This window comes from Cryptotermes secundus, unplaced genomic scaffold (genome assembly GCF_002891405.2).
Source record: "Cryptotermes secundus unplaced genomic scaffold, Csec_1.0 scaffold325, whole genome shotgun sequence".
NCBI classification, from domain to species: Eukaryota; Metazoa; Arthropoda; class Insecta; order Blattodea; family Kalotermitidae; genus Cryptotermes; species Cryptotermes secundus.
The window spans coordinates 763552-780017 of record NW_019735464.1 but is presented as its reverse complement, the minus strand read 5'-3'; the positions used below and the strand labels follow the sequence as shown (position 1 = coordinate 780017).

The 16466-nt window shown below is 39.1% G+C and overlaps 1 protein-coding gene across 22 annotated transcripts in view; it reads right to left on the bottom strand.

The window, feature by feature from the left end:
• Positions 1 to 10403, bottom strand: part of LOC111869317 (calcium/calmodulin-dependent protein kinase type II alpha chain) — a 364630-nt gene extending 354227 nt beyond the window's left edge. For all 22 annotated transcript variants that reach the window (XM_023860740.2, XM_023860744.2, XM_023860749.2 and 19 more), the window contains exon 1: positions 10294 to 10403. In XM_023860740.2, the coding sequence (XP_023716508.1) occupies positions 10294 to 10358 (65 nt within the window). In that variant the 5' untranslated portion in view covers positions 10359 to 10403. The remainder of the gene's footprint in view (positions 1 to 10293) is intronic.
• Positions 10404 to 16466: the final 6063 nt, after the last annotated feature.

Here is a 16466-nt window from a genome sequence, read left to right as displayed (position 1 = left end):
AACCAGAAACTCTGACCACTAGACCGCAGAGGCGGCCTATGAGAAAAACATAAAATAATGTGTAAGATTTGAGGCTTTAAAATAATGTGGTTGCAGTTTGCTGTTTATTTCACGACACTGCCGGTCACACGAATGCATAATAGTGAATCCTGTATTGTAAAAGATGTGTAAGGAAGTGGTGGAGGCTTAATTGAACATATTCCAGCATTTGTCTGAGGAACCCATAAAAATTTCAGTCAGAATGTAGGATTTGAGGTTCTCACACCGGAGGTTATGAAGAGTTCTATCTCCTGAGAAATAACGCGATGTAGTACGTTGAGAGTTAACCGACGTTTCAGAGGAACATACAGCCTAAAATTTCAGGGTCGAACAATAAGCCGAGCAAGAAACGAGTGTGAAACCAGGCGGCAACAGGAGAACTTAGACAACGTGGCATTTTATCCCAGAAGACAGAACTTTTCAGTCAGAACGTTGATGTTCGCTTTTGATACACATAACAGCAAAGGTTCGTTGTTAACAGCAAGAAACTTCGGTAAAACCACTAACTTCATGCACCAAAGCCCTTCTTGAGAACCCTATAGTTGCTTAGCCGGTCAACAAATACCTCGAAATTTGTGGTACCCTAAGATTTATAGCGGGGTACGCGGTAGCGTAGGTGGTTAAGGCACTATGTTACAAGCCGGAAGGTCACGGGTTCGAGTACAATGAGGTAGATTTTTCAATTAACCTAAACCTTCCAGCCACACTGGGCCCTGGGGTCGACTTAACCTCTAACAGAAATGAGTACGGGAAATCTTCCTGTGGGTTAAATTGTGGCTGGTGCGTAAGGCTGACAACCTGTGGGAGCCTCGACGTCTCACAAACCTATGGGCCTTCACGGCCTGTTACGGGAATAACTTCACCTTTACATTTAAGATTTATACCGCGTTCAGATAACACGCCTCTGATCATTACCGTAATTCAGATAAACCCATTGCCGATACACATATCTTCGTTGGTATTCTGATAATCTCTGCACACCATAGTGTGGGAAGAATTATATTTTATTAGTGAATAAAAGTTTAATATCAATGTCATTATTTCAAATTGCGCAATAAGAGAAATGTTCGCACCCTGCATACAAATGCCGTACAAATGTAACGAAAGGATGTTCGTTTTATAACTTTTTGATTGTCATTTCTGAGACGGACGCCCACGATTTAGTCCAAAACAGCTTATTTCATATATATTATCGAAAAAAGAACAAAAATTTGTTGCCTGGTGTCATTTTCACAACACTGGCTATCGTTGAGACAGCTGTTATCCCATACAGTTCCGAGATACTTTTTTATAAGTCTTGGATTCTCTAGTTTAAAAATTACATGGGCCAAAAACTAAAACCGATGAATGTTGAAATATGGGATGCTCCCTACTCCTATTCACCCCAATTAAGTGTCTCCAGTCAGTCAAATTGTTTATACACATCTCACTTACAACCCGAAGGTGGCAGCAGTATTTCTACGAAACGTTGGTACCCACCTACCAGACTACAAGGCGTCAATTTGGCTCAAGTGGTAACACTTCTGACATATTTCGGAGATGTCTACTTCGAATTTCGGCTGAGACACCGGTTGTTCTGGCAGAAATTATTCGCAGTTTTACTCAGTCTCTCCAGTGAATGTCGGAATAGCAGTTTAAATTTGACCACGACCGCCTTCTTTCACATCCTTCTTAATTGTTTATTCGGCATCATCGAATCATTCGACCTTATACAGTCTGAGTTGATGACAGACGCGTTAAATGAAATACAGACAAATTATATAATCATGAAAAAACTCGGTGGTTTTAGTCCGCAAGCGAACTGTACCGAACGAGCGACCGCCGCTCTCCGGAGAAATTGGTGCCAACTTTTGCGGATAGAGAGTGTCGCGTGGTCAGCGCAACTAACCGCCGTACCTTCGTGTTAGTAAACTGTAGAAGACCAGGGCACACCACTCTTAAAGCAAGCCTAAACATATTTAACATTGTGTCCACGGCCGAATGCGAATGTGGTGATGGGCTGCAAACGGAGGAACATATTTTCTGGGACTGTAAACTGTACGATGACCAACGGGCAACAATTATGGACATTTTGTCTGAGAACAGCAAAAAAGAATACCCAAAGTCAGTTATAGAGCTCTTAAGGCTAGAGGAAAGAAGGTTTCTGCAAGGCGTCTGTTACTTCATAAACAACATTCCTACATTTATATAAAACAGATATGTAAGAAAAGTAAAAGAAGTGATTGTACTGGTTATTAACAGTATACACAGATTTAAGTTAAGATCTATATTAAGAATCGCCGGGTAACCGCTATTTTAGAATAAGATATTTATAAGAATGTGCTACAGGAGGCCGGATGGGCAATGCCTAGGCATTTTTTGTATTTACAATATTTTTTCTACACCGGAGCTTCTATTTTCTTGAAATAGCTCCTCAATTATCCTGACGAGGCTGAGTGGACCCCGTTCTAGACCCACTACTTCTCAGAAAATCTTGTAGCGCCGAGAATCGAACCCTGACCTCTGGATCTGTAGCCAAGAACTCTGACCACTAGACCACAGAGGCAGTCGAGATATAGCCAGTTTAATTCGGATTCTAGGAGTATCGAATATGGCCGGAACAGGAATAAAAGCGCTGAAGACTCTTCAAGTGTCCCCAGCGTCCTATATGCTCCCAACACTTCAACTGTCAACAGTCTATGTACAGGCAACGCCATTCCATCAACGTGTGATATAAGAAAACGGACAAGAAAGAAGAAACCTGCAACGACCACTAAAGGACCGGTGGAATCGCCAAACTCGGCATGACGCTACCTTCCAAACTGCCACTTAGCACACTAACATAGATGAGACTTCCTTGATCCCAAAAATAAAAAGTTCAGGGGCTTCAAAATCGAGGTCGCGAAGGAGCGTTATGGGTGGGGGGACCAACGTTCCTTAAAATAGCTTCATCCCCTCTAACTGCATACCCACTCTCTTTTTCTTTCCCATGCAATGTCAGTGACACGCTTCAACTCAAAACTCTTGCATCTCCAGAACAAACACAATACACATTTGGTCCTACCGCACAATACCCCTACAAAGTCTCTGTACACATTCATCCCAATACAAGCACTGTTTTTTATTTCTAAAACAGCCCTTCAGCATGACAGTAATCGGGATTCGATTCCCGGCGAAGAGCATTAGATCTGTCTCTTCTCTACAGAGTCGAGAAGGGCTCTTGGGCTCGCCCAGCCTCCTATCCAATGGGTATCGGAGAATCTTTCCCCGACGGTAAAGCGGCAGGGCGTGAAGATAACCATTTATCACTATGTAGTACCGAATTTAAGAACCTACAGATCTATACATGCACTCTCCCATACGCCTTCATGGAATGGCGATTAATTAAATTAAGCACAGTGGCAACTTAATCTTTTATCTTTACGATTCCCCATGATATTTCCAAATAAAATGTGGTAGTCTCATGCATTTACATATAAGCTATTTCCCCATTTTGGTGGAGGATGTACTGCACATATTTCTCCATACATTTATGGTTTTTTTTTCCTTTGGCGCTACAGCCCTCATTTGGGCCTAGGCCTACCTCCATGAAACTCTCCGTTTCACTTCGGTTTACTAGATCTTACACGTACGGTAGGACTTCTTGGGCGAGTGATCAGCTCGTCGCAAGGCCTCTACCTGTAGACAAACACAGAAAAACGCACACACACAAACTAAATATCCATGCCCTGAGTGGGATTCGAACCCACGATCTCGGCTTCCGAGCGAGCGAAGACAGTGCATGCTTTAGACCGATCGGCTACCGTGACGGGCATACATTTATGGTTACTACCCACAACGAGATCACAATTATTGTCATTATTGTTGCTATGCCTTTGGACTGTTGAATAAGCATGTAAATAAATAAATAAAGAAAGAATTGAACTATTATTATTAGAATCTATTATTATCCGGAATAGCTCAATCAGCATAGCAATTAGGATACAGACTGGAAGACCGAGGAATAGGGTTTTGATTTCCGGCAGGGGAAATAAATATTTCGACCGATTCCGTGGTCTAGTGGTCAGAGTTACTGCATAGAGATCCAGAGGTCCCGGGTTCGATTCCCGGCGCTACCAGATTATCTGAGAAGTAGTGGGTCTGGAACGGGGTCCACTCAGCCTCGTGAGGATAACTGAGGAGCTATTTCAAGGAAACAGCGGTTCTGGTATAGAAAGCCAAGATTAACGGCCGTGGGGAATTGTTGCGCTGACCACGTGACACCCTCTATCCGTAAAAGTTTGCACTAACTTCGCCGACAAGCGGCGGTCGCTCGGTCGGTATAGTTCGCTTGCGGACTACAGGTCACGGAGTTTGCTTTTTGTTGTTTGAAAAAAATATTTCTCTTCATAGCGTCCAGACGGCTTTTCGGGCCCACCCATCCTTCTATCTGATGGGTACCAGGGCTGTTTCCAGGGGGGGGGAGGGGCAGAGTGGCCGGGGAGTGAAGCTGACCTTGCGGCTGTTCAATCAAAAGACTAATAATATTAAAATATACTGTTACTTGTATAGAATATGCACTGCAAGTGTTAAGACTGAGCCCGCGTTATCGCCCCTTACAGCTGATCAGAATGTCTACAGTGCAGTTTTATCATCACCAGACTATGACTGCAAGGCATAGAATCCTTCTTGAAAAGCTGATGAACGCTCAGCTGGTCAAGGAACGTCCTGTTTTGTGGCATAGAAGGTCCGTTACCGTGTTCACAAAGGCCTGCGATTAGACCCTATTCGGAGCCAACTGAATCCACTCCATCCCTAATTAAATCGCCGGAACCAAGTCCTTCTCGAGAAGCCGCCAGTCTCGCAGCTACTCAGTAACTTCACAGAAGTTTATGGGACCCAGAAGTTCAATATCGTGTTCATAAGAACTCGTCACTGGTCCCTATTATGAGCCAAAGGATTCCGGTCCATACGGCCCCATCTTATTTGTGTAAGATCCATTTTAGTATTATCCTCTCGCCTACGCCTAGATCTTCCTAACAGCTCTTTTCGTATGGCTTCAGACTACATATCAGCAAGACAATCTGAATGTTTACCGTCCATGTTAGAAGGTGTCCTAAGTGCTCTCTTCCTTCGAAATTGTTTGGATAAACGTTCATACGCGTTTCTCTTCTTCTCCCTGAGTTCTACATATCCTACCCATCTCATCCTGTTTGATTTAACCGCCTCATTAATATTACATGAAAAGAGAAAATTATGGAGCTCCCCATTATGAAATTTAAACCGCCGTCGTCTTTCTCAAGTAAAAATAGTTTCTTCGACACTATGTTCNGGATGACCTTGGGGACAGAAGAGGATACTGTCATTTGAAGGAGAAAGCTCTAGATCGCATTAAGTGGAGGAATTGTTTTGGAAGAGACTGTGGACCTGTCGTCTTGACAGATTACTGATGATGATGATGATAATATGTTCATATTCAGAATATTAAATAACAAAATTATGAACTTATGGGGGTACGCGGTAGCGTAGTTGGCTGAGGCACAATGCTACAAGCCGGAAGGTCGCGGGATCGAATCCCGATGAGGTGGATTATTTTCAATTTACCTAATCCTTCCAGTCGCATTATGGTCCTGGGGTCGACTCAGCCTCTAACAGAAATGAGTACCAGGAATAATCTTGGGGGTAAAGGGAGGCCGCCGCTTAAGGCTCACAACCTTACCGCCATCTGTGAGCCGATTGTCTAGATAATGTGGGAGCCTCAACGTCTCACAACCCTACGGGCCTCCACGGCCTGTTACAGGGATAGCTTTACTTTTTTTTATGAACTTAGGTCTTAATCAGTTTCATCCTTTTTCATGAACAAGCTGGCTCAGACGGTAATGCTTCTGACTTGTGTTCGGAAAATGCCCGGTTCAAATCTCGACCGGAACACGTCTATCTTGACTAAGGATTTTCTTTCTTTTCCTACGTTTCTCCAGGAGAATGCCAGGATGACATATTTTCATCCGTTATTCACTATCATCCAAATGGATAAATAATAATCCTACAATCATTTTTAATCAACTGAGTGATAAATTAACTCGTATTGGTTACTGGTCGTAATAGTGATATGAAATAGCATGTGACTGAAATCTGTTAAAGAATGTGTTGATGATAAAGCTCTAATATATTGTGACATAACGCCTGAAAGCCAGAATAGCGAAGCCAGAGTTGACATTCATTGCTAGGCAACGACTCAGTAAACAGGTACAGGCGACAGCGAATAAGCAAGCAACAATCAAAGTATTGTTGAGTTATAATGATGAAAACGGTGTTTTGTGTTGGATCCGCGCCGAGGCTATATAACGAGGATCCCACGACAGCCGAGAAAGAGGCCCGTGAGGCGGGTTCGAATACCTCTAACCGTGACCCTGCGAGTCGTAGAAGGCCACGAAAAGGGAAGTCTCAAATTTTATACAGTAATGTATGGTCTCGAGTACCAAGAGTCTCGGACCCGAGAAAGACTGCGCTGGCAAGGACCAGCAGCACATACAAAAGACAGACCCGTATTCTCGTCAGAGAGGGCGCCCACAAAAAACAAGACCGTAACTGTCAAACAGTAATAAAGATCTGGTCGCAAGCCCCAGAGGGGTGCTCTATGCCAAGACAGACTGGCCGACTGACCGTCGGTCGTAAAATGAGAATCAGACTCAGACTCAGCTGAGAAAGAATTGAGGAAGTCTCTTGAGATGGCAGTCGAAGATGATTGAGAAGAGATGGCAGGAAAGGAATTAGGCTGTGCAAAGAAGACTTCATATGTGCTGCAGTTACAGTGAGACTGGTATAATCATTGTGTTCAAATCCGTTGCCAGGATACGACTGGTGAAGACTAAGAACCCTTACGTGTGTGTAACGGTGAACTGTAGAGTGTGTAGATCAGGAGCGCTGTATTACTCATAATTATGAGTAAATAATTCCAAATATCCAATCCAAACCCAATCTAATAGTCAAAAACCTAATACGTTACAATATGTACACATCGCCCGTCATAAATAAACAAATCATTTTTGCAGTCCTCCGACTTGAAATGGCTGTGTACCAGCAGATACAAAATGTAATTTCAAAAAGCATGTTTAATTTGATTAAACTTTGTTGTTAAGCTTAATACGGAAAATGGCGGTAGCAGAGCACGACACCGTTTATCGAGGCAGTTACGGTTTCGGCTCGCTCGTTCGTAAGTTCAAATTCCCTCGTCTGCCCTGCAGATAGAAATAATTCGGTCTAATTGGCCTTGGGAAATAATTCCATAAGACCGGCTACAAGACTATGTGACGCAGTGGCGGCGATATGATGAAGGATAGGGATAAAAACTAAAATCTACAGTGATGCGATTCGGTGTCAAATGAATAACCGACATTTATTTCTTTCGGTTCATTTAACATCCTTGTCAGAAGCTCGAACTATAGCGTCGAGCTGGGAACAACGCGGAAGAAAGTGGTCTAGCCTAATTTAAGGCACTAACCCGTCAATTACCTGGACGGACTGAGGAAAACCATAAAAATCTCAGTCACGAAGTCCGATATGTGACCATCAGGATACGAATCAGGATTACTACAACTAAACTGCAATGTTCAGTGCAAACGAAATTAAATATAATATTTCGGGATGTGTAAAATAATTGTAAATACTGGTACCTGTGATTAAATCGAACGCCTCCAAACCAATACATAACGAACTTCACGGAGCTGAGCCCTTATTTAGAAGCTGCCAGTTGAGGCGCTACTCAAAAATTTCCCTAAATTTTATGGAACCCGAATATTCATTGCGCTGTCCACAAGAGCCCCTCCACTGGTCCCTATCCTGAGCTAGATCAGTCCACTCCATACCACCCCATTCTATATCTCTAAGATCCATCTTAATATTATCCACCCACATATGGCTAAATCTTCATAACAGTCTCTTTCCTTCTGGCTCTCCCACCAAAAACCTATATGCATTCCTCTTCTCCCAATCCCCTTGATTTGATCTTTCTGATTATACTTGGCGAATAGTGTAAGTTATGAAGCTCCTCATTATGGAGTTTTCAACAACTCCCAATCACTTCATCCCTCTTCCATCCAAATATTCTCCTCAGCACCCTGTTCTCAAAGAGACTCAGTCCAAGTTACTCCCTTAATGTCAGAGACATAGTTTCACATTCATACAAAACCACAGGCAAAATTATAGTTGTGTTTATTCTAATTTTTATGTTTCTAGACAACAGACGAGAAGACAAAAGGTTCTGTACTTAATGGCAGCAAGCATTACCCGAATTCAGTCTCCCCTTATATTCCTCCTGCATCAAATTTAATTTATAATTGTAATTTGTATTTCTCAACGCGCCGTTTTTCTCTAGTGCCTTGAAATACAGGAAAAACTCCTTAATTAAACCCCATCGGATTCGCGGTTTACTACATCGAACAATGTCCTTGAGACGCTAATAGACTCTCAAGTAGTCAATAAATTCCCACCCTTTTATGGTACCAGAAGGTTCATCAGTGTCCACAACAATCCGCTATTAGACCATGCCCTAAGCCAGATGAATGCAGCCCCATAATCACACCCTACTTCTTTAACATCCTTTTCATTACTGTCCCCCATCTAGGACTAAAATTATGTATGCATTTCTCATCTCTCATGCTTGTGGCGATCACTTGTTAATAGCTCGTGAAGAGTAAAAATGACAAACATTTTCATTATTTATTTTCTCCAACCTCTTGTTACTTCCTCCCTCGGCTCTCTGTTCTCACACATGATTGGCGGATTTTACACATTGCCTCCAATAGCCTAGCGAAAGAAATCGCTATGTAGAAGTGCAGAAAAATAAACATAGGGCTAGTTTATGGATAATGCACCAACTACCAGGCAAAAGGAAAATCTGCTTAATTATGGATTTTCTCGGCATATAAGTAGCAGCCTAATTTACGACGATAATCTGCATATAGTTTCATGGTCTGTGATTGAACATATAATTATCCCATAATGTAATAACGCTGTTCTTCTAATTGACAAACTAATGTAGTACCGATGTGTCATTTATGTCATAATGGAAACTACTTCGGAAACAGAGTGCTGGAAGTTACATCTGGTTTGCTGAAAGTTAAATTTTACCATGATAATGACAGTACCTGCACTAATAGCACACACTGAAAGCCTGTGTGAGATATGATACATTACATTACTCGAGCAGAATCGTTACGGTGTAACATGAGCAATGCCAGGGCGAGGACACAGGTTTCCATGACGGGACGCCCATAAAATTTCCGTACAAATTCACATTGAAACCTATACTATTCTTCCTGGTCGTTCTACAACGTTCATGATATAATTTTTTTTCAAATAATTTTAATATTTATTAATATCTGATATATTTCATTCCTCTTTCGATTGTTTTTTTTTTATCATGGGGAGAAAACTCCGGTTTTGTCACTCCTCTCACTGCGGGCACCCATGTGCTATAGTTACTATCCATGCAGTTTCGAAACAAATAATGCCATTAAACCATTTATGAAGCATGCATTATCTCTATCCGCATAAGAAATCAACGGGCTATCCAATAGTGATCTACCGGAGGGAGACAGGTGTTTCATCGCCTTTCGATGCTCCATCGATGCCTGAACATTCTGGTTGGCCTCAAAAACTAGTTTGTGAGATCACAACTAAATAGGGAATACCATTACATCAAGCACGACTTCTTCTTTTTTCTCTCTGAACACGAGACTTATTGGCTGTAAAACAGTCACACAAGTATGGCTCCAAAATTGAATGCAACAAATAATGTTTCGTAAAAAAAAAAAAAAAGCATGACGGAAATGGGAAAAATGTACACATTTGATGAATTAAAGTACAATAAATGTCAAACTGTTGAGATTTTGAGGATAAATAGAAACGACAATAATATCTTTTAATACTGACAACCACCTGCTAAATCAAATCCTATTCGAACTATTGATTTGAAAGATGACACTTCCGAAACCCACTCACAGCATAAACGACAGGTATGTATATAATAGAACATGCACAAAAAATACCCAGCTCAAGACATAGAAGAACAAAAAAGCGTTACTGCATTTTCTTAATTATATGTCTATAAAACTAAACGGAATTCTCTGCTTGACTTTCGTGACCCCCTGCCACCCCCGCCAAAAAAATCCCGTAGCCGAAGTTGGAGCGTCGTCTGCTTTAGGCACTGGCACAGGGCCAAGCAGGTGAAGGGACATGTAGTTTTTAAGCATATGTTAAATACAACAAGAATATAAATCTATTGCATTCACTTACTTTCCTAGTTCTTCCTTGAGCTCATAATTATCACTGAAACGAGTACAAGCTGCTGGAGCAGCCATACCGAAAACTACAATATTTACTTCACGACTGAAAACGAACCACTACGCTAGACAACTGAGCGTTCCAACATAATCGATAATACTACGTTGAAAATGAGAATAGTTACTCTTCTTAGAGATCCAAAGATGTAAGTAATAAATATTGATTACTCTTCTGAAAATAGGATTTTAACAACAAACTCCTATTATTTCGCTTCATATTCGATGGATATAGTATTTACCTTGATGTTAGTAGTGACACCGCCAATAGTACCAACAATTGAAAAAATTCACTATATGTTCAATTTCTTTCCCCCTCGCTTCTTCATAGATGCAGTTAGGTCTGCCAACATTGCAAGATTTGAAAGGAAACAATAATAATGCAATACTAATTTCTTGATCGCCATAATGAAAGTACTCTGAAAAAAGTCGATACAAATTTGTGTCTTGGAACAAGGGCCTAATGATAACTTTGTCAGCGATCAGAATTGTAAATTTCATTTAGTGTCTACCTTCTAGGATGTAATAATCTGTTGAAAGTCAATCGACGTTTCACAGGAACATGTCTCCTACATCTTCAGTGCCATAGAATGAAGCCACGCAAGAACCCAGAATGAAGCAGGTTGCAATCGGAGCAGACCGCACTACCTGCTTAATGCTGGTTTCTGCACTGAACGTCATATCTGTAAAATTAATATATGGAACAGTGATTGTTGTTACTTCATCTGATGAAGCTTTTCTCCTTTCTGAGGGATACTTCTCCTTTGGGGACATGAAAACATTAACATCTGCAGAAGAGTAACATTATTATAAAGGAATATAGACAAGAGAGTGTCAATAAGAATTTCAAGGAACCTGGACACATTCATAAGAATAAAAGTTAGCCGACACAATGGTCAGAAGAGAGGAAAATCAATGATGAGAACAATACAAGAATATGAAATATTTACACATTTTATCAAGTTACAAAACAAATATTATATAACAGAGAGATCCAAAAGTAATTTGAAAACAACACTCTATGAAGTATATTTTAAACTGATAATAACATATCATGGCTTCATAACTTGTACTTTTCTCCAGGTGTAATTAGAATGATAAGTCAAGGAGGATGAGGTGGGCAGGTCATGTAGCACGAATGGGGGAGACGAGGAATGCGTATAGGATATTGGTGGGAAAGCTAGAAGGAAAGAGACCACAGGGAAGACCAAAGCGTAGGTGGGTGGACAATATTAGAATGGATCTTAGAGGGCTAGAATGGGATGGTATGGATTGGATAGATGTGGCTGAGGATAGGGACCAGTGGAGGGCTCTTGTGAACATGGTAATGAACTTTCAGGTTCCATAAAATGCTGGGAAATTCTTGAGCAGCTGCAGAATTGGCGGCTCCTCCAGAACGGCCCAGCTCCATGAGTAAGTAAGTAATAACATATCATGTGAACACATGGAGAAAGAGGAACAAAAGCAAAATTTAAGAAATGGATATGAGTTTCCTTTCAAACACTGAAGGAAAAATAAATAGGTGTATAATCATAAATTATATTTTTGTGGGCAAGTTGGAATTAAAAATTTCTTAAAAACTCAGAAGAGAAAAAATGCAATGGTTTTGACATGTAAAAAAATAAAGGCTAGATCAAGGATCTCAAAAAGACATTAGATTGAAAATGTAAACAGAAGATAAAGTTGGTGTGTCCCATTAGCTATTTCAGCCAGGTAAATATAAATGATTATAAGCTTTTGCACGTTGATCGTATAAAATGGAAATGGTGCTAAGAGAAAGATTTTTATATACTTAATATGGTTTCAATGTTAAATTTTCTTTTGATATTCACCTGCAGATAATTTATTTTTATGATTTATGAACTATGTTCTCTTTTGCAATGTCTTTTGATAACTCTATGTCCAAGGTAAAAAATTAAATCAGTTGTAGAAAAGCCGTAAAAACACAATTATTCCACTTTCTGTCAGAGCTGGAACAGCATAACATCATCATCATCATCATCATCATTTTCTGTGTCTTCTTCCTCACCCTCCTCTATGAAGGATTGCTTGTTCCAGCTTCTCCAACGTTCTCTCATTAACTCTAGATCATTCTCCAGTTCAATGATAATTATGGACTTCTTTTATCAGTCTTCCATCTTCCATTCTTGGCATAGGATAATTTTATTTTCTGTATTCATCTACTTTTTATTTATCATATCTATGTTCAATTCTTTTATAATTTCTTGAATTTTATCTTCTGAATCAGTGTATGTCTTTTAACAGATCTCACTAATTTCATCACTGAAGTTTCAAGTTTATCTTTCCCTGTTAGCGCCCATTTATATTTCTACCCAATCTAAAAATGCAGATATTCATAAAACTTCATAATTTTTAAATCATGTCTCTCATCTAATTTTTCCCTGCAGTGTTCTTTGCATTGGTCTACAATTTAATACTATCATAATCTGTATATATAGAACCCCTAGTAGCAATAGCAACATATTTATAAAAAACTTAGACACAATACTTAGCAATCTGACCAATAAAGGAAAGAATATTATTATAGCAGGAGGTCTCAATGTTGATTTTCTAGAAAGAAGTGTTAATCCACAACTACAGACAATGCTAGACTCATATGGCTTGCAAGCAATAGTTGATGTCCCAACAAGAATAGGACCTAAAAGCCAAACAGCCATACACCAAATAATACTAAACAAGGCCTTATGGGAATACAACTTTAAAGCGGTGGAAACAGGGCTCTCTGACCATAATGCCCTAATACTACAAGTACAAATGCATTATAAGAACAAAAAAGGACAAGGTAGAATAACTAAAGAGTTCAGAGTAGCTAGATCTTATAGTGAGCAAAACATACAATATCTAAACTATTTACTAGGAAAAGAGACCTGGGAGTCTGTTCTTAAACAAAATGAGGCAAATGATGCATACAATGAATTTTTAGGGATCCTTCAGTACTATCACAATACAGCTATGCCTAAAAAATGGGTAAAAATTAAGCAGCAAAAAAAATGGATTACCTTAGGCATAAGGGTATCAGGAAACAGAGTTGGACTCTTCATAGCTTAATTAAAGAAGGAAACACATCTGAAGAACTTAAAAAATACTATAACCAGTACAAAAAAATATACAACAAAATTATCAGTGAGGCTAAAAGATTAAGCAACAGCATGCGAATACAATCATCCGGGAACAAATCAAAAGCCATGTGGGATTTAATCAAAGAAGAATTAGGCAGACAGCAAAAAGTTCCAAAGAACATTGAATTAGGAGTGAATGGAACAACTATACAAGATCCAAAAGTTATAGCCAATGTTTTTAATGAATACTATATTAACATTGCCCAGCACATCCGGAGTAATAATTGGACAGCACAAAACAATGAAGACAGGATCAACACAATAAAATACAACAGCAATAGCATGTTCCTAACCCCAACCACTGAAAGGGAGGTTGTAGACATAATCAAAACACTGGGTAACCAAAAATCAACGGGCATTGATGATATTTCAGAGTTCATTATTAAAAAATGTCATCCTCAACTAGTAAGTGCTCTAACATACATTATAAATCTGTAATTTTCATCTGGTTATTTCCCCAACCAACTAAAAATATCAAAAGTGAAACCCTTGTATAAGAAAGGTTGCACTGCAGATGTTGGGAACTACAGGCCAGTGTCATTAATTTCAGTTTTTTCTAAAATAATCGAAAAACTTATGCACAATAGACTTCTATCATTCATAAATAAGTACAGCATAATCAGCAATAAACAGCATGGATTCTGCAAAGGAAAATCAACATATACAGCAATCACAGAATTTACAAAAAGGGTTTACAAAGCACTAGATGAAAAAGAAATGAGTATAGGGATATTTTTGGATTTATCAAAAGTGTTCGACCTAGTAGATCATGATATATTGCTAAGTAAGATGGAAAGAATGGGAATACGAGGGGTTACACTAAGGTGGTTCCAAATATACTTAGAAAACAGAGAACAAGCGGTAGAAATTACATACAGATGCAAAAAACTAATCGTAACATTAATTACCTATCCCGAAAGAGACCCATCAGCTATGGCGTCCCACAAGGTTCCGTTCTGGGACCAGTGTTGTTTCTGTTATACATAAATTACCTGGAGACCAGCATAGAACATGGGAAACCTACGTTCTTTGCCGATGATACTAGCATTTTTATAGCAGGAAATAGTGCTAACGAAATTCAAAGGAAAACAAATGAAACAATAAACAAAATCACAGAGTGGTTTGAGAGGAATTGATTAACTATTAATAAAGAGAAAACAATAGCAATAGCCTTCCATCATCCTCAAAAACTACAACTTGAATGCCCTCCAATAAAGATTTATGACACTGTTATCAACTACACAGATCACTCAAAATTTCTGGGAGTCTGGCTAGATAAGCATCTAAGATGGACTATTCATATGCAAAAGCTAGCAAACAACTTATGTAAAGTATGTTTTGGCCTAAGGGTAGTTAGAAGAGTAACTGGACTAGAGACTGTCCGCACGTTATATTATGCTCATTTCCAATCTTTGTTATCATACGGACTGATATTTTGGGGCAACTCGGTAAATGCAAGATTGATCTTTAAACCACAGAAGAGAGCTATAAGACCTATGACCCAGGTCCCAAAAACGACTAGTTGTAAACAAATTTTCAATTCATTACATATATTACCTCTACCATCTTTGTACATATACGAAACTCTAATACACATAAAATCCAATTCGAATGATTTCACAACCAACTCAGGATTACACTCATACAACACAAGGAAAAAAGATGACTTGCACATCGTCCCATGTAATACAAGTCTATGCAAGAACAACTTTAACAATGTAGGACTTTGACTGCTAAATCATCTGCCACAATATATTAAAGAAATACCGGTACTATATAAGTTCAAAAACGCTCTGAAAACTTACCTACTCGATCATTGTTTTTATAAAGTGGATGAGTTTCTCTCATGTGAGACAAACACTAATCAATTATAATCACATAATTCATTAATAATCAGTTTTGGGAATCCTTACTGCACAGTTTTCCTTTCTTTCTTCCAGCAACCAAGATAACACAGTCAGAGATGCACCTGAAGATGCACTCAGGAGAGATTGCAGATGAGAAGAAGCTGCACCAGGAAGGGAGAACAGATGCAATGAGATATTGCAGTGTAGAGTCTACAGTGAAACGCTATACCAGTGCTATCACCAAATTCACCAATATTATCTCAAAGGCCGCGCCATAGCTTAATGGTTAGTCACTGGCTTCCTACCGCTGCGGTATAGTCAAGTGGGATTTGTGATGGACAAAGTGGCGTTGGGGCAGATTTTCCCCGAGTACTTCGGTTTCCCCTGCCAATCCTCATTCCATCAAATTCTCCATAAGCATTATCACCAGTACAGGTACAATAGGACATATGGAGGCCAATGTGCCGAGGGGACCTAATATGGATTACCTCACACTATATGAAATCTTAACTAGGGTAATCTATTGTAAACAATTTTAAGTATTGTGGCTTTATTCTCTTATTCTAATCAGCCAATGTATAGTATCTGACTTGTCCTATATCATGTAACAATGATCTATAGAGACAAAATAAATAAATATATATATATATATATATTGCTTATGATTGTAACAAATGTTGGTAGTATGCTTGTAACTTTGTAGATTTTGTTTTGTTAACTTGTATTGCTAAATGACTTGTCCAAGTGTTACTATGTAGCAAAACGGATGAAAATAAAATACAATACAATACAATACAAAGTGCAAAACCAATGTAATTTATTATTGATATCTTTATTGCAGCTGTGCCTTATGTCACTTCCCAAGTAAATTAAATATATTTATTTATGTATGTGTATTAGGTTAACAAAAGAAAATGATATTCTAATCTTTCCTCAAAGACAACCATGCCACTGGATACGAAGGAACTGTCACAAAAAGTGGTATAACAAAATTTGTACAGATCATCTCAATGCTTAGAAACAAAATTTGCCAATATTCAATATTTTTGGAACTTTACAGAAGCAAATTCCATGACAATTCAAGGAAAGATTATTGGTTTACTTTATTTTACATCTTTCCGTTACCTCACAAATTCCATGAT